The sequence below is a fragment of the Pipistrellus hanaki genome (genome assembly GCF_964339955.1).
Source record: "Pipistrellus hanaki genome assembly, chromosome: 1".
Classification (NCBI taxonomy): Eukaryota; Metazoa; Chordata; class Mammalia; order Chiroptera; family Vespertilionidae; genus Pipistrellus; species Pipistrellus hanaki.
In genome coordinates this window covers 164,772,297-164,798,444 of record NC_140503.1, presented here as the reverse complement: position 1 = coordinate 164,798,444, position 26,148 = coordinate 164,772,297, and the positions used below count along the sequence as shown (strand labels likewise).

General features: G+C 41.9%; 1 protein-coding gene across 1 annotated transcript in view; it reads left to right on the top strand.

Moving 5' to 3' along the window:
• FRAS1 (Fraser extracellular matrix complex subunit 1) overlaps positions 1 to 26,148 on the top strand; it is a 438,553-nt gene that overhangs the window by 197,811 nt on the left and 214,594 nt on the right. Inside the window, exons 11-15 of the mRNA XM_084880389.1 lie at positions 1,616 to 1,651; positions 3,059 to 3,206; positions 4,661 to 4,804; positions 6,986 to 7,120; positions 21,149 to 21,292. Coding sequence (XP_084736515.1) covers positions 1,616 to 1,651; positions 3,059 to 3,206; positions 4,661 to 4,804; positions 6,986 to 7,120; positions 21,149 to 21,292 — 607 coding nt within the window. The remainder of the gene's footprint in view (positions 1 to 1,615; positions 1,652 to 3,058; positions 3,207 to 4,660; positions 4,805 to 6,985; positions 7,121 to 21,148; positions 21,293 to 26,148) is intronic.

Here is a 26,148-nt window from a genome sequence, read left to right as displayed (position 1 = left end):
AAGAGGGAGTATTGCCGCCCTACTGGTGTGGCTCAGTGAATGTCAACCAAAGAACCAGAAGGTCACCATTCGATTCTGGTCAGGGTTGCAGGTTTGATCCCCCTGTGGGGGGTGCAGGAGGCAGCTGATCAATGATACTCTCTCATCATTGATGTTTCTATCTCTTCCTCTCCCTTCTTCTCTGGAGTTAATGAAGAAATAGATATTTTAAAAAGTGAGTTTGACTGAGGGGAAAGGAGTCGGAGATGAGGTTCAGTAGTGGCCTGGATGCAATGATAAAGATGTGTTTACCCTGATGCAGATGGCAGCTGCTGGGCAGTGCTAAGTAGATCAGTGTCTGGGATCTGACTTACTTGCGAGAGGATCATTTGGGCTGCTGCTTGGGCGAGGGGTAGGAGACGAGACTGGAAGTAGGTAGTTCAGTTCAAAGGTTTTGCCATAGCCCAGAGAAAGGGTGAGCATGTCTTGGCCTAGGGCGGAAGTGGTGAAAAGTGACCAGATAGGATCGAAAGAATTTTGATGGATTGGATGTTTTAAAACTCTATTTGCTAAGGTTTTATTTCTCCCTATACTTTTTTACTGTGTAGCCAAAAGAAAAAAAATATTTATCTTAATCTTTTTAAATGCACTCTATTCATATAGCTCATATTTTTTCACATAAGGTTGTAGAATGTTAATATGTTCACCAAGTTCTTATAAAACATGCCCGTTGATCATAAATACAACTGCTTCATTGACCAACCAGAGGAGCATTGTAAGAATTAGGATTAGGTCCTATGATTTGTGAACTGATCCCTATATACTTTTTCTTTGTGATCTGGGTAGATTGCATCTATCTACCCACCAGTGTTCTGTACATGCTGTGGAGGCAGTATTGTTTGTGTCGTGTTAATGTGCAGGCACCAGGTTGAGATCCCTACTTTGCCACGTACTGTGATATTGGGCAAGTTACGTAATCCTCAGCTGTAGAGATAAAAATGGTACTCATCTCATGGGTCTATTGAGATGATATGTACAAAGCACTTAGCCTGGCACACACAAAACACAGTTTTAAAATGATATTACTGTTACTATGGCATTGGTATTGTTTGTTTAATAGCAGTGTTTCATAGTTCAGTCATTCTTGTTTCTTGAGAATTTAAGAGATTAAAGGTTCCCTAAAAACGTTGAATCTGTATTTTCTCAATCATAGTATTAACTTTTATGCTCATTTTTGGAGGTCAATTAAGCTCATTGGAATTAAACAAAGCAAATTATTTTAAATAAGCTCCAATCACCATAATGCTTTATCTAGTTCGGCTCAAGATTCAAGAGTGTTCTTACAAGCTTAGATCACTTGACTGTGAAGTTCTTCCTGTTGAGGGGAATGGAAACCAAGTGCTCAAACACAAAGTGAGAATGAGAATTTAAAACTATTTCCTGGGCATCTTGTCTCTACCTCATATTGGTATGCTTTTCTTGTTTTATATAAAGATAGATTTTATTCCTATTCATAACTGATGAATGTTGTTGCTTGTCACTTGGGAGAAAATGGATGGTTCCTAATGAAAAAAGAGATAGATCAGCCTAATGGAGTTTTTAGTGGTATAATAAAAACATTTCTCTTTGTTCCTAGATGTCCTCAAATGCAAGTGAAGTTAAACATATTCCAGTAAGTATAGATTTTTAACTTTATATAGATATTTATAAAATTGTTTTAAACGATGATCTGCATAAACTGTTCTGTGGAACCTTACTGCTTAGGATTTTTAAGTCATATTTGATGGCCATGGCCTCAGATTAAGAATCTTAATGATAACTAAGACTTTGATTCATTGAACTTTCCCTCCTTTCTTTAGCTTGTTCTTCTCCCCACAGTTGGCAATTAATAATTCAACTACAAGCTCCTACATGGATCCTTTTCCATTCTTGTGATGATTTTCTCCTCCTGAATTTTCTGGCCTAAAATAACTCTGTTTAGCCATTAGTGCAATTTCATGTACTGCAAAGCATTCAAGAGAGAGCTTTTTGGGTCTTAAGAGTGTTCACTCCCCAGGCAATACCACGTGAGAGAGAGAGAGAGAGTGTTCACTCTCTCTATAGTGTTTGCAGGGCAGTTTTGTATGGTTTCTTTTTAAGGGAAAATGTAAGCGTGTTTGTTCACCTAAGCAACCTTACACTGTTGGAGGTTATAGAATCTGGTCTGCCTTGAAATGGAAGAAAAGCACTTCTGCTTTCTCAAGATAATCTTTCTCATTTTTGTGATATTGTCATTCATTGTTGCTAAATACTGCCACATTGATATTTTAACATGGTTTGGCTTAATAAATATTTTATCAAATCTTTGTCTTAAAATATGTTCTCCTATTCTTACCTGTTTTACCTCCTTCATTACCCCAAAATATTCTCGTGGGAACCTCTGTCTCTTTCCTATACTCTGGGCAAGTGAGATAGCAATAAACAAATGAATAAATAAATACTCTTGATGTTTCACCGTAGATTCTCTGTCAAAGTACTAATGTTTATTACCATAATTTGCTTGGAAGAAAAGAATATTTTAGTGTGAGGTTGCCTGTGGCACATCTGCAGCCTGCTAAAAAGGTACCTGCCAAAACTTCCACTTTAAGAATACAATGACACTACTGTTACTCTTACCGTAGCAACCATAAGAAAACTCAGGGCTTCCACCGGCTTCCCACTGTTATCATAAAAATTGTAGGTAATGTACCTGTTAGTCACTGGGTACCACGTAAACCCCTCTGCTGTTTTCTCCATGAGATGGGATGCGAAACAAGTGCTCAATGCTTCTTGCTTATTGTGGGAGCCCCAGGATGCTTTCACAAAGTATCTGTCTGGCTGGGTTCTATATTAAAATAACCCAGTCAAAAACAAAGAATTAGAAATACTGTCCTTTTAAATTTAGGACACCTCTACTAATGTCCTATTTCAGGGTTAAGTTTGACATGGCACTGATCAGGAGCCTTCACTTTGTCCCATATGGAAATGATAAATTCTCCAGCAGCAAACTGTCTTCAGGATCTCTGCACTCTGCTAACAACACTTTTACTATGTCATGCAGGAGAGAGAGAAGTGGGAGGAAGGCCCTTGCAAGCTGTGTGAGTGCCGAGGGGCTGAGGTAACTTGCTATGAGCCCTCATGTCCACCGTGTCCAGTGGCCACACTAGCCCAGGTGGTGAAGGGACAGTGCTGCCCAGAATGCACGGCAGGTGGGTCCATGTCTAATTGATTTCTACTGAGATGTTTTCTACTGTCAAAATAACTCAGAGGTCCTCTCCCTCTGCCCTTGATTTTTTTTTCAGACCACCCATTGATTTTTTAATTTTTTTATTCTTTGTTGTTTTTTTCCTTCCGAATATTTTAACAAATGATGTTAATTAATCTTTGTCCAGGTATTTGCCAAATTCAATGGATGATGAGTATATGACCTCTGGCCAAGTCATTGACCATCTCTATATCTTAATTTTCTTATTGATAATATGTGTTTTTATCTACCTCACAAAATTATTGTGAAAAATCAAATAACATAATTTTTGAAAACTTGTAAAGGCAACTATTTGGTAGGACTGTTTCATTTTTTAAGCTACAAGGACAATTGCTAAAAGTGTTTGTTATGGATGTCCGCTTTTTTTTTTTAAAGGTGAGCTATTAAACAGATGGTTCCTTTTTCAATTCTCAAAAGGGTTTTTGAAGTTTAAAGACTCATTAATTTCTTCCAAAAGAAAATTTTACCTACTTGTTCTGCATCTCTGCTTTCAAATCACCTGGGGTTGAATTAGTTCCAGTTAGTAATTGTTGGCAAAGCACTGGAGTTACTCTGGCTGAGCAGTAATTTGCCTATGAGCTTTGTCTCTCAGAGAAGTGGCATTTTCTTCCATTCATATTTCACAATTAATTGTTTTCATCCATGGGTTGCAATTTTTTCAAATTGGCAGTTGTAGCACTCAACTTGTTTTGGCTAATCACAGTGTTCCGTGAAGAGTGTATTATGGGAAGAGCAAAGCAACGTTATGTTTTAATTACATTACCTTCACCAAAGTGGCTCTCTGGGTTTTCCAAAGCAAACATTTAGCACATTATAATGTAGCGTACCTTGAAAATCAGGTCCTTGACAACTTTAAAACCTGAAAGAAATTCTTTGCTGACAATTATCGTTAAATTCAGTGATAATTTCAGTTACTGGGAATGAGATTTGAAATTTTAGAGAAAAAGAAGAAAACTGGCTGTATTTTTTTTTTAAAGAAAATACAATTAAAAAAAAATGTCGGTTTTATGTCTTAACATTTTATGCACATCAAAGCTTAAGAACAATGAAAAGCCATAATTTATTGAATCTGTTTAAATCATATATTGTAGAGCTAGTCATTCCCGTCTTAAGTGGAGTTCCTGCAGGTAGAAGCATTAATAGGCTGGTTTGGTAATGTTCTTAGCATCTTTAATTTGAAGCTCTAGGAGATAATGATGTCATTTCAGATAAGGAGAGATTTTAGGAAAGCTTGCATTAAAAGATATATGTATTTTTTCTATTTGGGAGCCTTTTTCATACTTAAGTTCTAGAGTTTTCTGTTCTTTATTTTCTATACAGCTTTTTTTGGTGGGGATGATGTCAGAGAAATAAATTAACTGGTCTCTACTGTGTTTTCTTCTTTGTCTTTGATTGTAGTTTACTGCCACCCCGACTGCTTGACCTGCTCTCAATCTCCAGACCACTGTGTCCTCTGCCAGGACCCCACCAAGCTGCTGCGGAACGGGCGGTGTGTGCACAGCTGCGGCCCGGGATTTTACCAAGCTGGGGCCCTCTGTTTAGGTATGGCTCCAGGCAGTGCATCCAGAGGTGGACAGAGGCTGACTGCTGTCCAGGAGGGGGTCCTGGATGCAGGACATGCACATTATTAGATAGTAAAGCCATCCATAGGTTACTTGCTTCTTTACCTGCAGGTCTCTTTCTTCTAATATTTTACAGGCATTTCTAGACTTACCGGCAGATAGGTGATGTGGGAGGGCAGATGCTTGCTATGTAGTCATGGCTGGATTTTTCCTTTTTTGAAGGATAGCAATATCAGGATGCTTGGTGTCATTTATTAAAATATGCAGTAAATCCAAGATAGAAATTTAGTATTGACACGGAACTTTGAGATCACTTACTAGAACTTTCTCATTTTGCAAATGTGGAACCTGTGGGGCAGAGGTTTTCTCAACACCACACAAGTAATCAGTAATAAAGCTCATCTCTCATGGGTTCTTACCAGAGGATCCAGAATGTGTCCATATATATTTTTGAATTTTTATATAAAGTGAAAAGGAGAACTTACCTGGAAAAATTTAGTATGGTTAGGGTCAAATCATAGTTACTTTTTTTTTTTTCTATTTCTGAATCATAAGGTTAACTATGAATTTAGAGTGTGTAGGTTCATTCCCTGGCTGTGAGTATTTAACTTCTCTGTGCCTCAGTATTCTCATCTGTAAAGTGGGGTAATGCTGGTGCCTTCCTCAAAGGGTTCTTGTGAAAATTAAGTGTGTCAATACATGTGAAGTGTCTAGGATATAGTCATGGATTACTATAGGTTAACTGCTTTTATTATTTTTGCACTTATTAATTTACTCTTACTTTCCTGATTTATAATCTATAGACTATTTGAAATTTATTTATATCTCTGCCATAGGTTGTGGAGGAAAAGAGGCAAGGGGTATTTTTGTGAAATGGTTGAGTGAGAAAGATATTGGGGTCTATTGAATAAAAAGAAAGTAACTCAGATCCCTGAACCTAACTGTCTGGCTTTAAAGGCCAGCTTCATGTGACCTTGGTCAGCCCAGCCTGCGCCCTCTCCTATCTGGGATTCCTCTCGCAATCCGGAACCACTGGCTCCTAACTGCTTACCTGCCTGCTTGCCTGATGCCCCTAATTGCTCCCCTACAGGCCTGATCCTTCTAACTACTCTCCCCTGCCAGCCTGATCCCCCTAACTGCCCTCCCTTCCTGGCCTGATCGCCCTCCTAACTGCTCTCCCCTCCTGGCCTGATCGCCCTCCTAACTGCTCTCCCCTCCTGGCCTGATCCCCTCCTAACTGTTCTTCCCTCCTGGCCTGATCCCCCTAACTGCCTAATTGCCACCTTCTTCCTTCTGCCTTTTCTCGTGGCACCAGCCTTCTCACCTTCTCCATTCTACCTCTCGTGCACGGCACCAGCCTTCTCACCTTTCCCCACAGCACAGCCTTCTCCCTTCTGCCTTCTGCTGCAGTGCTGGCCTTCTCCCTTCTCCTGCGGTGCTAGTCTTCTCACTTTCTCCCTCTGTCTTCTTCCTCTGCCTTCTCCCTCTGCCTTCTCCCTCTGCCTTCTCCCTCTGCCTTCCTCTGCCTTCCCCCTTCTGGCTTCTCCCTCTGCCTTCTCATCTCCTGCCTTCTGCTGCAGTGCTGGCCTTCTCCCTTCTCCTGCGGTGCTAGTCTTCTCACTTTCTCCCTCTGTCTTCTTCCTCTGCCTTCTCCCTCTGCCTTCTTCCTCTGCCTTCCCCCTTCTGGCTTCTCCCTCTGCCTTCTCCCTCCTGCCTTCTCCTGCAGTGCTGGCCTTCTCACCTTCTGCCTTCATGCAATGTGCTGGCCTTCTCCCTTCTCAAGAGGCTCAGCTTTCTTCCTTTTGCCTTGTCCCATGGCCTGCTGATCAGTCGGTTCTTACTGTGACAACATCCTGACTAATTTGCATATTACCCTATTATAAGTATAGATGGGGTTAATAATATCTATCCCATATGGTTGTCATAAAGATGAAATGCATTTGTATATGTCAAGCACTTTGTACAGTGCTTGGCATGAAACATGATTGAAGGCTAAGATATTTTGTTGTGTGTGTGTTTTTGTTGTTGTTTGTTGTTTGCTTTTTTATTCCCTCTGACCCCAGAGCCTCAGAATTGAGCTGTGCAGGAAATGACTCTGCAGTGGTGTCTTTGAGCTAATTAGAGCTTCCCTTTTTTTTTCTCCTAACCCTGCCTGGAGCAGCCTGCAAACCTCAGTGTTCCACTTGTTCCAGTGGCCTGGAGTGCTCCTCTTGCCAGCCGCCCCTGCTGATGCGGCACGGGCAGTGTGTGTCCACCTGTGGGGATGGCTTCTACCAAGATCGCCACTCCTGTGCAGGTAACCACTGGCCAGACCAACAGCTGGCTGGGCCATTGAGAAAGCCACTCCCTACTCCTAAGCCATCTGGGGTCACTAGGAGATGTAAACAGCTTCCCAGAAATTCTGAACAGACTCCTCATGGGATGACAACAGTGGATAAGAGAGAGGACATACATTGTTTTTATAACCTCATTAGTGCTGTAGTGATGTGCATATGTGATGTAATTTTTATAAGTCCTTCTGCACACATTTGGGGGCACTGGGATAGTATTTAGTTAACCCCATTCTTGTGGTTCAGGATTTTCACTATGTTATAAGTTAGATTCCATCATAGTATAATCACAAAGGGCTTAAATGAAAATAAAGGAGAAAATACATCTACATATTTTTTAAACTTCATTTCCACCTAAAGAGAGGGGGAGGAACAGAAATAAGAAAGTGAAGTCATAATAATGAACTTGGACAAAAAAAAGAAGGCATTTAAATGTGTGCTTGCCTTATTATCTATGTATTTTATTAGCTTTATATGCCTACTTTTATTCTAAATTAATATCTAATTGAAATTCTTATATTGTAACAGTCCCTGGAGGTGGGAGTAGTCTTAATATCGTATAATTTGTTGTTTATACTTGAATCACTTTTTCAGTAGTGTTATGATCTTAGGTATAAGGAAAAAAGTAAATATATGAAGAATTTTTAAGTGCAGAAATGGGAGAAGGGGGTAACAGTGAAAGGAAAGACAGGCCAAGTCCTAAAGGCAGAGTCCTCTTCCAGAGGAGACAGGTAACCAGGTGTGCTCAGAGGCTAAGGCAGGTCTGCAGTGGCAAGTAAATTTGAAAAGATCGGCCAGAAGGAGCTTCTGGAATGTCACCCAGGTATTATGGTAACTACACTATCAGCTCAGCAGAAAATGGGCAGATCCATGATGAGAATCGGAAGATTGGCCAGTCTAAAGGTCAGCTGATAGGCTCCTCTCTTTCATGCCCTTGGTTAGATTTTCAGGGAAATCATATGAAGGAAAAAAATTAAAAAAGAATCCTACCTAATAAAAGAGTAATATGCAAATTGACCATACCTCCACTACACCACAAGCCACAGCCACCCGCCATGCCCACCAGCCAATCAGAGCAAGTATGCAAATTAGCCCCAACCAAGATGGCTGCGGCCACAGAGAACAAGAGGGAGGCTTGGGTTTCCCAGGCAATGGAAGAAGCTGTCTGTGCATGCACATGTGAGGATGGTGGGGCCAGTCCCACCATAGAATATGGTAGCCACACTAGCTTCAGAGCCTGGCTTGAGGGCTACAAGAATATCTTCTGTGTCTCTGCATCCCCGACATCAATGGCAGCACAAAGCATTCAGCATTTGTTGAACAAGTGTTTGATGGAACATACTACCCGTTGGTGATCCTTGAAGGACCGTGTTTCAATACAAGTTTCAACCATAAAAGAGAAAGGAACCCTTAATGTTTATTACTTGTCATCTTCTATTTACCTGTTATTTTAGAACAGGTTCAAAGTGGGGACATACAAATGGCTTTGTATGTGTCTAATGTTTGGGCAATTTAGGTAAACTGCTGAAATTTCAATTTGATGAAATTACTAGATGTATTCTTCACTCCTTTCTTCTATCCCATCAAAGAGACCTCCTATGAGCACTGCTGTCACAAATTTGCTTTTAAGAGGGAATTAATTTCCCTTAGATTTTATTCTACCCTCCCTACTGCTTCCACCCGCCTGCCACATATCCCACATATATATTTACTTTTTAATTTTTTTCCTGTTTCTTTTAGAGGAAGCATTCTTCTTTCTCTTGTGCCCACTGTTTTAATTGGTGATGTTAATGCTGTTTTAGGGCACTTTAGAATAGGTAATGTTTCACTTGATTATTGGTTTATGTAGCTGACTCTTTCACATTCCATCCACAAAGCCATACACAAATGCCTCTAGTAGAGAGTTGCTGGGAAAATTTAATTCCTTCCAGGGAATTAAACCAATTTGCTTTAGTTCAGCTTGGTTGCATTTTTATGCATAAAATGAGAAGAAAGGAGAGAGCAAGAGAAGAGAGGGAGAGCAAAGAAGAGAGAGAAAATGGTTTTAAAAATTAAAGCTAAATGTGTGATCAATTTCTATATGCTGTCTCGATGCTGCAACTACTACACAAATAATCTTTTTTTTAATTGAATGTTTTAGGGTTATATTGGTTCTCAAAACCATATAGGTTTCAAGTGTACAACTCAATAAAACATTATCTTCAGACTATATTGTGTACCCATCTCTCCAAGCAAAGTCTCTTTCCGTCCCCATTCCTTCCTTTTGACTACCTCCATCTCCCCCACTACCCCCTTTTCCCTCTGGCTATCACCATACTGTGTCATGTCTTTTTGTTTAATCCCTTCTCATTATTGGAATTTTTCCCCAATATTTCTGCTTGTGTCACTTTGGGTGACTTTTCACCATTGACCTTGAAAGCCAGTCGGTCAACCAGTGCTCTTTCAGTATGTGTTAAACTTTTCAAAAAGAAGCCTATGGTTACAGCAGGTTTTTTTTTCTTTCTGGATTCATTCCTCTTGGCAGGGTCATTTGTGTCATTTTGGCATAATTCCCCACGTTATTGACCCATCAAAACCAAAAGAAAGTGAACATTGTGCTGAGAAAACTAATTACCAGGAATTACCTCTGATTAATATTCATGCTCACTGTGTGAGGTAAAGGCAGAGTGAAAAATGTGGGGCAGAGCCCAGCAGCGCATAAGCATGGCTCTTCAACAAAAGAGTTCAAGCAGGTGAGCCAGGGGGGAGTGAAAGAAGACAGGAGTCCTGCCAGAAACCGCATCCCTGGGAGTCCTTATCATGTTCCCTTTCCCTCGGTCCTGTGGCATATACACACATATACCATGCTGTATGCATACAGACCTAGGCATATGTGTACATATGTTAATATTATTGTTATATTCTCCTGCTTGACTACACCGAAGAACGTTGTACATATAGATCATACCATGTGCCCCATACCAGTCCCTGCTTCATTTCCCTTGCCTTCTCCAACTTTGGAGTTTGATGCTTTATCATTAACACTCAGAGCCACCCAGTTTTTATACTAGTCTCAATCAGAGACAGGTAACGTGTAAGTTGCCTCTTTCCTACAACTGGTAAGGCCAAGGCATAATCACCCTCTGAGTACCCACGTCTCACCTTTTAGGCCTGGAGTTTGGGCTTCTGCCTTAACCTCCTGGCTAACCTGGATCCAACATTCCTGTTGCCTACCCTGTCCTGTTCTGGATGCCATGGACTTCAGGCCCTAGGATTGGGCTTCTACTTTGCTTCCTGCTACCTTTCCCTGTTGTGACCCATTTTCAGGAAGGAATAGCCCATCTCATGTTCGCCTCCAGCCTGATGGGCAGGCTTGAGGCACGTGTGGATGCTCCTTGCCCCACCCCTCACCCCCATCACGCCACATAACCTGCATCCTTTTTGCATGGCTCTTGGATACCACTGAAGGTATGGTATTCTCCTATCAGAGTGGTGGTTCCACTGCCTCTTCTTAGAAATCAGGGATTAAATCTAAGTCTGGATTCAGGCTGAGCTCACCAGGACATTCTTTCTTGCTTGTCTTGCTCCTCTTTTCAGTCGAACTCTGTTCCAATCTGGCGGGACCATTGAATTGTAAGGATGAGGCTGAATGTACCCCATGGCAAAAGCATGGAGCAAGGGGGTGCAACATGGCACTTAAGACTGTGGACTCTGGAGCCAAACAGCCTGGATTCCAGCCCTGGCTCTGCCCTTTACAACGAGCACCTCTTGAACTCTGTGCTTTAGTTGCCTTATGGGTAAAGCAGAGACAATAAATCGGCTACATAGCGTTCTTTAAAAAAAAAAAAATTATATATATATATATATATATATATATATATATATATATATATATATATATATTATTGCTGAAACTGGTTTGGCTCAGCAGTAGAGCATCAGTCTGTGGACTGAAAAGCCCCAGGTTCGATTCCGGTTAAGGGCATATACATTGGTTGCGGGCACATCCCCGGTAGGGGGTGTGCAAGAGGCATCTGGTCAATGTTTCTCTCTCATCAATGTTTTTAGCTCTCTATCTCTCTCCCTTCCTCTCTGTAAGAAAATCAATAAAATATATTATATATATATATATATATATATATATATATATATATATATATATATTATTGATTTTTTTTTTCCAGAGAGTAAGAGAGAGGGACAGAGAGTTAGAAACATCGATGAGAGAGAATCATCAATCAGCTGCCTCTTGCACACCCCCCACTAGGGATGTGCCCGCAACCGAGGCACATGCCCCTGACCGGAATCGAACCTGTAAACCTTTCAGTCTGCAGGCCGACGCTCTATCCACTGAGCCAAACCAGTTTCGGCACACATAGCGTTCTTGTGAGGATTAGATGAGTAATAAATGCACGCATGTCCTTAAGGATGGTGCCTGGTACCTAGAAGCCCTCCATATATGTTAGGAGATTTGAAATGTGCTTTCCATTACCCCTCTTCCCTGTCCCCTTTCTCTCACTCCTCCATTCATTCCCTTTTGACCTCTCTAGGTCCTGAGGATCTGAAGATAAATAAGACTCTGTCTTTACCTATAGTGAGCTTCACTCAAGGCAGGGTTAGCCGCTGCTTACAGAGTAACACAACAAATATAAAAACACAAAGACCTATGAAGTTTATCCTATATCTGATTGCCATGTGGTCTTAGCTTTTGCAACCTAAAGAATCAAACAGTTGAACTCTACCACTTGATGCTATAGGGTTTGGAGCAAGTCACTTAATCTCTTTGAGTTTCAATTTCTTCAACTAGAAAATGGGGATAGTATTATCTACTTCAAACCACCAATATGAAGTTAGAAAAGATGTTTGAAAATGTAAATATGTTATGCCTTGCACACAGTGTATGTCTGACAAAGGGCAGCTATTGTCATTATCAAATTTGTTCCTTTATTCTTCAATTTACAGCAATAAAAACCAAATAGCCTACATTCATAAACAAAGAGTCATGCCATTAGTGTCTGAACTAAAGCAAAATCTACTTTTATGTGTTATGGGAATGTAAATATAATACAGAGAACAGATTACTGTATTCATTAGTCACAACAAGTAAAAATCCTTCTATTTTCTTTAAATGCTCAGATTAAATGAGAATCTGTAATTATTTGTTTCTCAGCCAATATTATGGCCTATTGAGAAAGAAGCCGTATTAAGAAAACCCATAAAAATTTACATATAGGTTGCTAGCCCAGCCGAGATGTCAAAGCTGTGGTGTGAACAGAGGAACTCCTCAAGTTAATTATTTGTTGGATCCATGGTTGACTAGCACAGCCCCGCTCTTGTGGAAATGAAGCACTAACCCCGGGAGCCAGGTCTACAGCAGTGAGGACCGGATGGGTCTTGGCATTGTGCTCCAGCATGTGGCTTAGCCCAGCCAGCGAGCTCGGGGCACACCTCTTAGCAAAGGCATCTAGGAAACTGTTTTTCTGAAATCTCCAAGAAGACAGGAGCCCTCCTTGCTCTGTTGGGATAGTCATGGTTATGCAGGTATTCTCCGTGGCCCGTCCCCCACACCCCAGAATCAGAGGGTCAGTCCCAGTTTTATTGCCAAATCACATATTCACTTAGGGGGCCTGGCACATCCTAGCACTTGGTCATCACTCATTTTGTTCTGGCCTTTTAAGTCTTGAATGTTCAAACATTCTCTGGTGTTCTAGAGCAGTTATGGTCTGTCAGTTGCTGAATGCCTGGTAAAGGGGACTTACTGCTTCCAGTGATATTCCTGTCTTCTGCATTCTGTTTAACAAATATCTGTTGAGCCTCTTCATTGTGGTACCAGGCACCAGGGATAGGGCAGTGAACCGACCCACAACTGCCCAGTGGTTAAGGAACTTCCCTTTCCCACCCAGAGAAGAGTGTCCTTAAACAAGTAAGATAATCAGAGAGTTACCGCTCTCTGAATTCATTGCTATCAGTGCTATAAAGACAGCTTTAAAGGTAGGTTAATATGAAGTGACTGATTACTGAGGCAGAGATAGGTCTTAAGACCTTTGAATTCCTCACATTGCTAAGTACGTATAAGGCCTCTGGAATCATTTTTGTTTGGAAAAGTGTGATAAACCATTGCGTGGAGGAGAAAGAACAGGAATGTACAGGCATGCCTAGGCGTTGGCGTTCTGGTGATCTGTCTTCCATTAGCTTCTACTGTTTCCTCCCTGTCAGCATTCCTGCCTAGGTGTGGCCTGAGGAAAACTGCAGAATCTCTACTTTTTCCCCAGCTCTCTTTTTCTTCTCTTAATTTCCCTCTTAAGGTAGTGGGGTGATTCTTTGAAACCACTGTCGCTGGAACTTGGGGAGTGACCATGGACTGTGTTAAGCTGTGCAGAAGGAAGTGCCAGCACATCCTACCACTTCCTTATATGTACGTTTCTAGAGTAAACGGAACCCAAAGCAGCAGGTGGCAGTGGCATTCCAAGTCCCCTTCCTCTTTGGACACTCACGCCAAGGATACTTGAAGAGAAGGTGGAAGCAGCTGGTGGAGTTTTGCGCGGGACCTCTCCTGTGGCAGGAGAGTGGCTGTGTTTGGCATTCGTCTGCCTGGCTTGTAGACCCCAGCTGTGCATGGACCCAGGCTGTGTATGCTGAGAGACAAATGACAGAACAAAAGGACCACATTCCAGCAGAGGAAGCCCACCACAAATGCAAGGGAGTTTATCCTCCAGACAGATCCCATTCTTCCTGACAAATCTGAACCCCCAACTATTTCAGCAACAGATTACAAACTGGTGACAAGTCTTCTGGCTTTCTGCCCAGTGCCTAGTGTTCTGTTATTTTAGCTAGACTGGGTGACATACATGCTTTCTCTTTCCTGTATCAAACCCCAACACTCTTGCTGTTCCTCCCTCCCCTTCTGCTTCCTGCTGCCTACAGCGCTCACAGTGCCTCTGTGCTATCACTGCCCAGATCTGAGTGGACTATGCTAGAGCAGCCAGGAAGTCTGAGAACTCCGCCCATCAAAAGTTGGTGGTCCCTCCTTTGGCTCTTCAGATTCTGTAGACAAAGAGACTCAATGTGTCCCTGGAGAAATCAACAGCCATTTAATTAACAGGTGCTGAGGAAATACCCAGGGAGTCCTAGCAGCTGTGGGTGGTCACAGGGGAGCGTGGAATCTGAGGGTCCCTTGTGGCTCATCAAGCTGGGCCTAGCTAGTCACTGCACTGATAATCCTTGGAGTGTACTGGTATTGTAGAGTTAGCAGTATAGGTAGAAGGGCAGGAGGTAGAAAGGATGAACATGTTTCTGCTAAGCTGGCCTGGCTGCCTCTATCCCCTGACTTGCATACCAATGAAAAGCTGGCCGCTGGCACATCTCTCTCCATAGGACCTGCCAAAGTCTCCCTCAGTTCAAGCTCCAGAAGACCCTGCAAAAGATTCAAATAGGTTACCCAAGATGAGTAAATGACTCAGCTATATCACAAATGTGGTTACCAGATTAACTAGCTGTTTCCCCAGTATATGCCTTAGGGAAAGGGCCACTGGCTTTTTCTTTTTCTCCTTCAGTAATTTTTCCCCTAAGTACTAAATGAATTAATGTTTATTCAAAAAAAATAATTTGATAAAGTTAACAAAATTCAAGGCACAATACAAAAAAAAAAAAAAAAAAAAAAAAAATCAGTGAAAATTCCTGACTCAAGCTCTCCCAAATCATTACTGATAGTATTTTGGTGAATGTCTTTCTAGTTTTTGCATTTTCTGTGTGTGTTGTATACAAGACATATGTGTACACATTGACTGTGTGTAAGAATTCATTAGCCAAACCTCTTTTGCTTGGTGTTTCTTCCTAAATTTTTCATTATCATAAATAAGCATGATGTGAAAAATTTTAATAGAAATTTTGGTGAATTTATTTGATTAGGGTAAATTCTTAGATGTGATTTCTGAGTTCTATATATATATATATGTGTGTGTTGTCATGTGCACGTCTAATCCATGGCACATAGTTGCCACTCTCCTGTTTAGTTTGCTTTTCTCTGGCTCTTCATGAGACTAGAGATTTTTACACATGTCTACATTTTTTCTACTATAAACTTCCTAAGTCCACATGGGTTTTCAGAACACATGGAGACCGGACATCCCTGTTGCAGGGGACAAAAGCGTCAGTTAGCACAGGGAGGGAGGAGGAGGGCAGAGACCCAGCCTGATAGGGGACAGAAGTAAAAGGACTGGAGTAAAAGGATCCGAAATGATGACTACTCAGATGAACTTCTCCTTTTCAATAGGTCTGGCATTTGAGCTTCTTAGGCAAGTAGCATTGACCTCATGTGAGTCTGAGATAGGCGGAGGGGAGAGTAGTCTGCCCAGCATCTGGGCTTCTCCAGGAGCCTCACCAAGCTTGCTTGATCTTTGTAGAGATTGCCAGGAAAGAGCTTTAGAGTGGGAGGCCTCTGCTAGAATAATCCATGAGGGCTCTGTCACTTCCTTTCACTCCCTTTGGAAGTCAGCCTGCCTCTCCCATAGTCTTTTATGCCCTTTCCTCTTCTGTCTGTGTTGCACTTTAATATGCTCCCTTTATAATTCCTCTGCCTCTGACACCAGTGGAAACAAATGTGCTGGATTTCCTGGGATATGCCACTCATATGATCACATATAACATTCTCTGTTTTCTCAAGCATGCCATCTCATCATATCCCTGCGAACAATGTACAACAAAAAACAGTTGACTCTTGGAAAACAAGGGCTTGAAATGAGCAGGTTCACTTATACACAGATTTTTTTCAATGAATATACAGTTGGCCCTCCATATCCCTGGGTTTTGCATCCACAGATTCAACCAATCATGAACTGAGAATAGTATTTTTGATCTGCAATTAGGAATCCAAGGATGCAGAAGGCTGACTTTATCCATTGATCTTTCCCATTTTATATAGGAGACTTGAGCATCCTCAGAATTAGATATCTCTGGGGATCCTAGAACCAGTCCTTTGTGGATACAAAGGGATTCCTTGAGTTTGGGAGGGGTCAAAACTTATACACAGACTTACTGCATGGGGGTTGGTACCCAAACCTCCGTATGGCTCAAGGGTCAACTGTATTACTACTCCCACTTTGCAGAGTAGGAAAGCACGGAACAGTGAGGTTGAGTTGAAGACAGAAACATTTCCCATCCACCAAGAGCTTCTTATTGGAAACTGACCCGCTAAAACTTGGCAAGGGCTTCCTGGTCATTGGTGAGGTGAGAAGGAAAGGAAGCCATTGCCACAAAATGGGTAAAGAACAGAATGAAGGCATCTGTGTCTGGCATATCTGCCTGTGCCTGGAATTTTGGCTGTTTCTGTGGAGGGGTTGGGAGTGAATACTTCTTGGCGCTTTGGAAATCTGAACTGCAGCCCCAACTGATGCCTGAAAGGGGCTGCTGATCAAGTGTGTGAGTTCCCTGGTAGTGGCAGAGCAACTTGGCCAGGAGAGCATGGAAGAGGTGTGAAACCCAGGCTTCTTTTCCTGAGGGGCAGTCCCGGCCATGCAGAGCTCTCTGTGCCTACTGCCTGGGTCTGGGTAGGCTTCCTGGAGCATCAGCGGCCTCTAGGAAGTGCTTGTGTTTAGCATTTCCATGGAAAGGCTGCCTTTTGTTCTTAGAGAAGCACAGGCTAGACAATTTTTAAAGCAATCTTCTATGTCAGAATTATCACGTACAAAAAGTGTTTCTTATTTTGAGAGTAGGGTTTCCATATGTCATTGCCCCCAAAGTAATGTGTTCCTTTTCATTAGAAACACATTGCTCAGCAAGCCAATACATGTCGTGTTAGGCTCCAGCAGAGTCAGGGGCTTTCCCAAAGAAATGATCGACTGCATGCAAGATCAGAAGATAGCTAGCTTTCCCTCATTCTTCCTCTTTGAATTTATTTGCCACAATTTTCACAGCGTATTACTCAAACCCTGGGTGATCTGAAATGTATCACAAAGAGGACTTACGATGAAAAGTCAGGGAATGACCTTTTATTTTCCATAATAACCCCAATGTAATAAAAGTCACATATAAAATAAGTCTGCAAGAAGAGATTATCTGCAATAGCATATGTTCAGTTAGAAATTAGAAATCAATGGCAGAACACAGTGGGAGTATGTCATAAGAAATGACAGCTAAAAAAAAGGAAACTGACAGCTCAGCATAGTCCTGGGTAGAAATAAAAATTCCTTCTGCTGTTCTATCTGGCCGTGGAACATGGCTTTTGTCTGATATGGAAAAGAGAGAGAGAGAGAGAGAGAGAGAGAGAGAGAGAGAGAGAGAGAGAGAGAGAGAGAGAAGGCCTGGCATCACATTTGGTTACTTTGTATGAATATGGCAGCAGTATTCGTCATCATAAGCAGATCTGGGCTCTAACACTTACCAGGTTAATTTTATAGCCTTAAGTTTATCTATCTTAAGGTATCATATTTTTAGACTATGACCTGATGGTTACAACTCATCATGTAGGCATTACTATATAGAAGATAACTGATAGGATGAATTCCCGGTAGAAAAAAAAAAGTCATTAATTAATTCCTTTAACATACATTTAAGGAGTCTTGACTGTGCACCAGGCATCGATCCTGACACAGGGGTTAAGATGACTGAAACATGGCCCCTGTTTTGGAGGATATTACATTCCATTGAAGGGGATTGATCTGTAGCTGAGTAATTAGTACAGTAGGATAAATAGAACAAGATAGGCATGTACAAAGGGCCGCAGAAACATAAAGGAAGGTGCGACCAACTTTGTTTGGACATGTTCAGCAAAGCTTCGCAGAAGTAGTGACAACTTAGGAGACCTTCTGAAGTGTCAACAGGATTTCAGGAGCTGGTGAATCCCCGGTGGGGCATCCAAAACCTATGAGAGGCACATGGCATTCTTTAGGTACCCAGTTTCATGGAACTGGCAAGCATGAGGGAGGCTGCAGAAGGCAGGTCTGAAGAGTTCCGTAGGGCTCAGTGTGTGATGGGCCTGAGTGCATCCCTGAGTCTGTGGCCTCTCTCCTGCTCACCCTTGGCCCCTCTCTCCTGCAATGCCAGGGGTAATATTAAAGATATTTAACACAGTATGGCACAAATCAGATCAGTCAGGAGGAGGGAGGACCTGAGAACCTCTTCTGTCTTCAGCCTCTCAGTTTGCTGAAGGATGGTGCCAGCCAGGTTCCATGAACAAAGCCAGAGTGTCATGGAGGGACAGGACAGTGACCAATTACCAACCAGATTGAAAGTTTTTGTACTATTTTAACAGCCAGGGCAGTTGAGTGTATACTCTGCCATCAGCCAGTCCATGGATAGAGCTAGTTGTTCTTTCTCATCTCAGCTACACCCGCTGGACTAAGATGATTTCATCTCTCACAGATTTCTTAATCACCCTCTCCTCTCTCCACTGCAGAGCAAACTATCTAGAAAGCAAAAACGGTCACTTCCACTGCCCTGATTAAAATTCTTACAGGATGAAGTTCAAGGTCCTTGCCCAGTCCTGCCAACATTTGTGATCTGGCCCCTGTTGTTTTTTTAGCCTCAATTCCCATCATCCCCTGGGGTACATATTCCCTGAGCAGTTTGCACAGTACCTCCAGTGTGCTCAAGTGAGAGGTGGTTTCATCGTTTCTTCTATAGGCATCAGGTATTCAGCTTACCTGCGGCTCTGGGAAGGCCCCACAGGCTAGCGCAGCATCTTGCACAGAGTAGGTGCTTCTGAGCACTGATAGGTCAACTGGGTGGCCCTTCTTAGATGTGAGGTTGGGCTTCTTTTGTTTATTTGTTTAGGACAATACTTTGTGTCAACTCCTGAGTCAGTGTGACAGAGGCATGAACAGTGTTAGACACTTCAGACAATGACTATGGCCCCAGATTGAAGGGCAGTTGAATAAATAAATGACAGTCAGATTTCATGTGTATTGAGGGGTAGTAGAATTTGTTACTGGGATCTTTGCATCCATGTCTTTAGTTATAATGTAGTGTTAGTAGTTATCCTAATATGAAAAGAATTCTTGTGTATCACTTGTAAAGTACCAATGAGATGTGAAATGTAAATTTACTCTCCAGAGATGTTTGTAGAACACCAAACAGTATGCTTGGTGAGGAATTAACCAAATAGTAATGGGCTCTGCCCTCATAAAGTTTATGGTCTCATGAAACCAAATAATAAGTAAAGGTTCCTCCATTTCTGCTTCCTACCTGCCATCGGTATCTCTCACCTGGAGGACAGCATTGTCTCCACATTGGTCTCCCTACCTTCACGGAAGCCCTTAAATCCTCTCTTCATGGCAACCAGAGAGAGCCTTTAAAAATCTAAATCAGGCCGAAACCGGTGTGGCTCAGTGGTAGAGCGTCGGTCTGCAGACTGAAATGTCCCAGATTCGATTCCGGTCAGGGGCATGTACATTGGTTGTGGGCACATCCCCGGTAGGGGGTGTGCAAGAGGCAGCTGGTCAATGTTTCTTCTCATTGACGTTTCTAGCTCTCTATCTCTCTCCCTTCCTCTCTGTAAAAAAATCAATAAAATATATTTTAAAAAAATAAAAAATAAAAATAAAAATCTAAATCAGGGCTTGTGTCTATCCTACTTATGCCTGTTCATGACTTCACATTGCAATTAGGATGGAATCCTAATTTCTTTACATGGACTCCAAGGTCAAGTTTGATAGGGCCTCTGCCTTTCCTCCAGTAATGAATCAGGCCATCCTGCCCTGCTTTGCCCCACCTGCACCCTAGCAGCTCCAGCTCCAGCCAGGAGGTCAGCCTTCGGTTTCTAGAATACCCAAGCTCCTTCCCTTCTCAGTACCTCTGTATTGTTCTTTGCTCTGACCATGTTGGCTTCTTCTCATCCTTTAGATCCACTTAAAGCCAGTCCTTTCCATCATCACCACTGTTATTCTTTATCAGAGTCCTGCTAGCATTTAACACAAATTGTCATTTTCTCTAAATTCATTGGGAGAAAAATTGTCTGAGGTTGTGCTTTCAGTTTAGAACAGAGAGGAGAGGATTGGGTCTTGAGATTTGCAATGTAGGTGTCCTTTCTTCTGTTTCCAAACAGACACCTAATTAAATTACCGAAGTGAAATCCCCAAGTCACTTGCGATCAGCTAAGGTATTCTTCCCACCAGTTTTGGTCTGGCTGAGTAAGTCTGCAAAACAGGTTGTGTTCCATTATGAAGCAAACATTTTGAAAATTAGAATGCATAACAAAAGCAAAGGTGGGGTTGGCCATACAGAGAGTTACGTCTGAATATACTCAGTCTAGAATAGGCCTCTCTAAGGCGAAGAGCAAGCCGAAAGAGTAATAAAAAATTAAATGCTGGGATAGGTGGACATTTTGGAGTCTTAAAGGACAAACAACACAGGTCAGGGAACAACAAAGAGTTAAAAACCTAAAGTGTAAGGAAAAAGCAGGCTCTGTGAATCCTCAGGGGGCATGCTGAGAGCCGATGCTACTGGGGGTAACCAGAGACTGGGGGAGATTGAAGGAGTTGTGAGGGAGAGCAGGGGAAGGTATGCTGAGGGATGGAGAGAGAGGAGATGGAAAGGGAGGGGAAAAGCCACATGGTCAAGCGATACTAGGTCCTTCAAGGGTCTAATCAAGAACTGAAGGACATGGTGTCCTTCCTTAGCTGATTGTAGGTGGCATTGGAGACAGAAGTGTCTTCAGCTGCGTGGCTTTCACTTTGCTGTGTGGCTGCAAAGGCAACATGACAGTGCGCCGTCTGGTCTAGTCAAACAGTCCATAGAACATTATGGTCTCCTTCCCTGTGATTTCCATTTCTCAAAAGCTCCTGATTTCTTATTCCAATTTTTTTTTCCAGCAGTAATTTATTGGAATTGTAGTTCTGGCCAAGAGAAATCTTTTTTTTTTAATTTTTGTGGGGTGTCTTCTGGGGTGTACACATGTGCAGAGTGATTTAGGGATGAAGGGGCCAACATCCTCCTTATACTAAATTTCAGAACTTTTCCAGGAGAAACTGACCAGTCCTTTCTGCTATGGCTTGTTCACTGACTCTGCTGTTTGCCTGCAGCCTGCCACGAGTCCTGTGAGGCCTGCTGGGGTCCCGCGGAGAAGCACTGCCTGGCCTGCAGGGACCCGCTCCACGTGCTGAGAGAGGGCGCCTGTGTGAGCAGCTGTGGCCCTGGGTTTTACAACAAGCAGGGCACCTGCAGTGGTAGGTACCACACTCTGCATCTTTCCCTCTCCCAGCGGTCCCACGTCTAATTCAAATCATAGCACCAGTAACTAATGTTTCTTTTACTCAATGAATATGCAATATGCTGACATTGCTGGTGCTTTAGTAGTTTAGAAAACATGTGTTTTTTTTACTTGGGGGGAGGGAATCTCCTGTAATATCTCCCCTCCCCTCAGGGTGTTTAGCTTCTTCTACAAATAAAGACAGTGAGGACTGGGCTGCTTGGTCCAGACCCACAGCCGTAGGTTCAGGAGCAGGGCTTCCTTCCTCTAATTCTCAGACGGCCTTCCAAGTATACGTGGAGACAAGGACACTTTCAGGCCAGCCAAGGGCAGACCTGCCTTTGTTATTTGGTGCCATTGACTTAGAACTAAAGCAGTTCTTATTTATTCTACCTTTAATACCACTGCACAATAGTAAGCGTTAACCCGGCTTCCTGTGTCCTTGTGCCTGTCACTCTTCCAAGTACGTTATAAACATGCACCCACTGAAAAGCAGGAAAGTACGGTGGGGAAACTGTGACCTTGGGCAAGTTACATAATCTCTCCATGTGCAGTTTGCCAGATGGAGATAAGACAGCACAGCACCTTGGGTAGACAGAATAATGGCCCCTCAAAGATGTCCACATCCTAATCACTGAAACTTGTGATTATGCCACCTTAAAGGGCAGAAGGGGTTGGGAGGTATGATTAAGTTAAGGATCTTGAGTTGTGAGATTATCCTGGATTAACCTGCCTGGGCCAGTGTTATCACAAGGATCCTTACGGGAGGGAGGCTTGAAAAGAAGATGGGAGATGAAAGCAGGGGTTAGAGAGATGCCAGGAAGGGGCTCATAGCTGCCAGGCAGCCTCCAGAACCTGGAAAAAGACAGGAAATGACCCCCCCCCCCCTTGCACACACACCCCCTCAGGACTTCCAGAAGGAATGCAGCTCTGCAAACATATTGATTTTAGGACTTCTGATCTCTAGAGTGATTATGAATTTGTGTTATTTTAAACCACTGAGTTGGTGGCAATTTGTTAGGGCAGCAATGGGAAATTAATACACACCCACCTTGGAAGGCTGTTGAGAGGAATGAGTTAATAGCATTGCATTTAGCACAGTGCCCAGCAGAGAGTAAGTGCTGTGTAAGTGTTTGGTGCTCAATCCTCACAACAATTTTATAAGATAGTTATTATCATCATGCTCATTTTCCTGATGAAAAACATAACTCGTAAGGGGTAGCGTTGGGCAGGAGCCTTGGTCTCTGGCTCTAGGTGTTAACTGCCTCTTCACCAGTCTGCTGCTCACTACAGTGTGATCCACCATACACACCTCTGCCTGTTTTTCCCTCTCTTCTTTTTCTATTTTCCTCTCCCCTCTTTCTCTTCTCCTCCTTCCTCCTGCCCTCCTGTCCATCTTCAGATCATTCCCCTGCCCTGTAGGCGTTAACAAATAGACAGGTAGCCACCTGACAGTGAGTGATGGCATTTGCTTTGGGCATACCAATAGGAAGGCCAGTAGCAATGGATGAGATGTTCTTTGGGAGCTGACAAATCCACTAGCCTTAGCAGCTGCTTGCTTAAAGCTGTGCAGACATTCCTCAGCATCACTAACGTGAAAAATCTCACTTGATTTGGAGGAGTCATAGGTGGCCAAGGTGTGGATTTGGAAGCGAAAAGGAAGGAAAGGCCAGGCTGCCATTCATCTAAGCATTTCCAACTTTTTCTGCCAGCATCACTTTCCTTCTCAATTAAGCCAGAATACATCTAAAGGTCAGCGGGTGTCAAATTTGCACTAATCCAAAGGCCTAACGGTGTTTACCCAAGTCCCAAAGGAGCTGTCTCCTGTCACTGACAGGAGCCATGACAGTATCCGGCTACTGAGAAGGTATTGTCTGGATTGAGAATCAGCTTTTGCTGGGAAGTGTGCATTTAAAAGGAGAGATGGTTAGTGTACTCCTGGAGGTGAAGAGGTTCTGCATACACACAGGCTCCGAGGTTGGGTGAAAAACACTGGAGTTCCTTGGGGACAGACAGTAGGACTGGGATGGGGTGGGAACCAGGTGAAGGGGGACAATGGGGGAAAGGAAGGGGGGGCATCTGTAATACTCTCAATACTGAATATATTGAAAACAAGACTGCTTAACAGATAGTTGAGGAAAAGAGTATACATCTGAAGTACTATCTTTATACATTTTGAAACAAAGCACCAGGAAGAAAACTTCCAAACAGAAGATGGGCCATTTCTGACAGCCAACCAATCAGTTGATCAACAAGTAATCAGTGGAACACCTGCTCTGTCGCTTAGCACTGTGGTTGGCAAACTACTGTTTGCTAGCTACCTGCGACTCTTTGGCCCCTTGAGTGTGGCTCTTCCACAAAATACGATGGCCTGGGCAAGTCTATTTTGAAGAAGTGGCGTTAAAAGAAGTTTAAGTTTAAAAAATGTGGCTCTCCAAAGAAATCTCAATCGTTGTACTGTTGATATTTGGCTCTGTTGACTAATAAGTTTGCCAACCACTGGCTTAGCACATGCAAGACTCCATAAAGCAACTGGTATTCACCAACATACCTTTTGATAGACAAGATTAGAATTTACACTTTTTAGAATTTTCTAAGTTTTCATCAAGTGCTTTCAGAAATGTTCAAATAATATTTCCTGAACAGCGGTGAACCAAGTCACTGATTGGTATCAGAATGTTAATTATGATGTCTGATGCTGATAATGCTGACTCATTTCCAATTCAGATTAGTGCTATTCAAGATAAAGACCGCTGGTGTTGGTTTAATAATTTATAACCAAGCAGCTCCTATCTGTAGCAATCTCAAGGTCAAGTGCTGAAAAAATCCAGAATAACTTGTTATGATCAGTGGTATGCTCTGGTTGAAAAAACTTACAGTAACCATGTTCATCTGTGGTACATGCTTTGAGTTTTACAAATATTAGATATAAAGGGTAGGGAAACTCAAAGGACAAACCTCCCCATTCTTTAGTCATTTAAATACTTGTGTTATTAAGAAGGCTTTCATGACTCTAGCTAACATAAATTAAAGCAAGTTCAGAGGTTTCTGTTAACTGTTCTCTCCATTTTTCTGCCATTTTCCCCTTCTATTCTCATTTCCCTTCTTTACCTGGACAACTATTTTATTTTATTTTTTAATCTTTTTGTTTTTATATAAAAAAGACAAGGAAGGGAAAATTTCCTTTTGAGTACAGTTGACCCTCAAACAACACAGGCTTGAACTGTGTGAGTCCACTTATATGCGGATTTTTTTCAATAAATACCAGTACTGTTTTCAACTCATGGTTGGGTTGCTGAGGAATAAGTGTCACATTGATCCTTGCTAGTGTGTATAGGGAACCTGAGCATTTGCAGATTTTGGTGTTTGTGAAGGTCCTGAAACCAATTCCCCACAGGTACCTAGGGTAGTTAAATTTTGGAAGAGTCAAACATTGCATGTGGATTTTGACCGCCTGGGGAGAATTGATACCCCAAAGAGTAACTGTGTGTGTATGTATATTTAATAATATCATATTATGGAAGTCATGTTGTTCTCTTCTTTTTTTCTCAGCATTAGGTTTTTAAGATTCATCCATGTTACTATATCATCTAGCCCTTTGCTTCTTGCTGCTGCATAGTCTTCCCTGATCTCTATCCCCATAGCTCATGCATCTACCCTAGTGACGGCCTCCCTGGGTTTCTTCCATCTATGTGCCATCAATAGAGAGCACTAGCAAATAGCTGCAAAAATGTCGCTTCATGAACTGTGTGGGAGGTTATCTGGAATGGCTAACCCAGGAGTAGAATTGTTGGTTTCTAATAATTATAACATTATATAAAAATATAACTTTATTTTATTGTTGACACTATTACTTCTTGAATCTGCATATTCCCTATGACTAAATAGTGCCAGGTAGCTCTCCACCATCTATCGATATAACCGAAAGCATGAGATCTCCCATTGCCATATCCTTGCCACCACTTGGCATTATCAAGCTTTAGATTTTCCTCTGGTCAATAGATATACAGGGACATCCCATTTTAATTTGATTATTAATGAGCTTGAAAATATCTTCAACTCCATTTGGACTTTTGTGTTTCCTCTCTATAAATTGTATTGTATGATGTTTTCCCCATTGTTTCATGGAGGGCCTTTCTGCCTTTTAGTTATTGATTTTATGGAATTATTTGTTTGTTACAGGTATTAACTCTTATCAGTCTCAAATATGCAAATATTCACCAATTTTGTACCTTTTAGCTGTTACTATGGTGCCCTTTGTTGAACAGAAAATTTTAATTCATCATTTTTTACTTTAAGATTTTGATTTTGAATTTTTAAAAAGAATTTTGCCCATTTTGAACTTGAATTATCTTTTTTTTCCTGCTCAAGTTCACAAAGAAATTATTCTACATTTTCTCCTATTAATGGAACAGTTTTATCTTAACTTACTTTTTTGAACCACTTGGAGTCCACTTGTGGATATCGGTTTAAGTAGTGATCCAGTTTTATTTTTCTTCATTTTATGATCCAGTTTTCCCAAGATCACCTAATAATTCAATCTAACCATCTCCATTGATCTTTATTGTATATTAAATTTCTGTGTGCACATAGGTCTGTCTTTGAGCTATTCCAGAAGTCTAGATTTCTGTCCTGTATGCGATCACATTGTTTTGTTTTATGTTTTCATTAATTTTTGTTGCTTTCAGTATGTCTTAATATCTGATTGGGTAAATTTTCCCTTTCTTGTCTCTTCAGTTTCAAGGTTGACTTAGTTATTCTGGGTTTTAGAACATGTTTATTAAATTCCTAATAAAATACAGCTGAAATTTTTATTAATACTAAGTTGAAGTT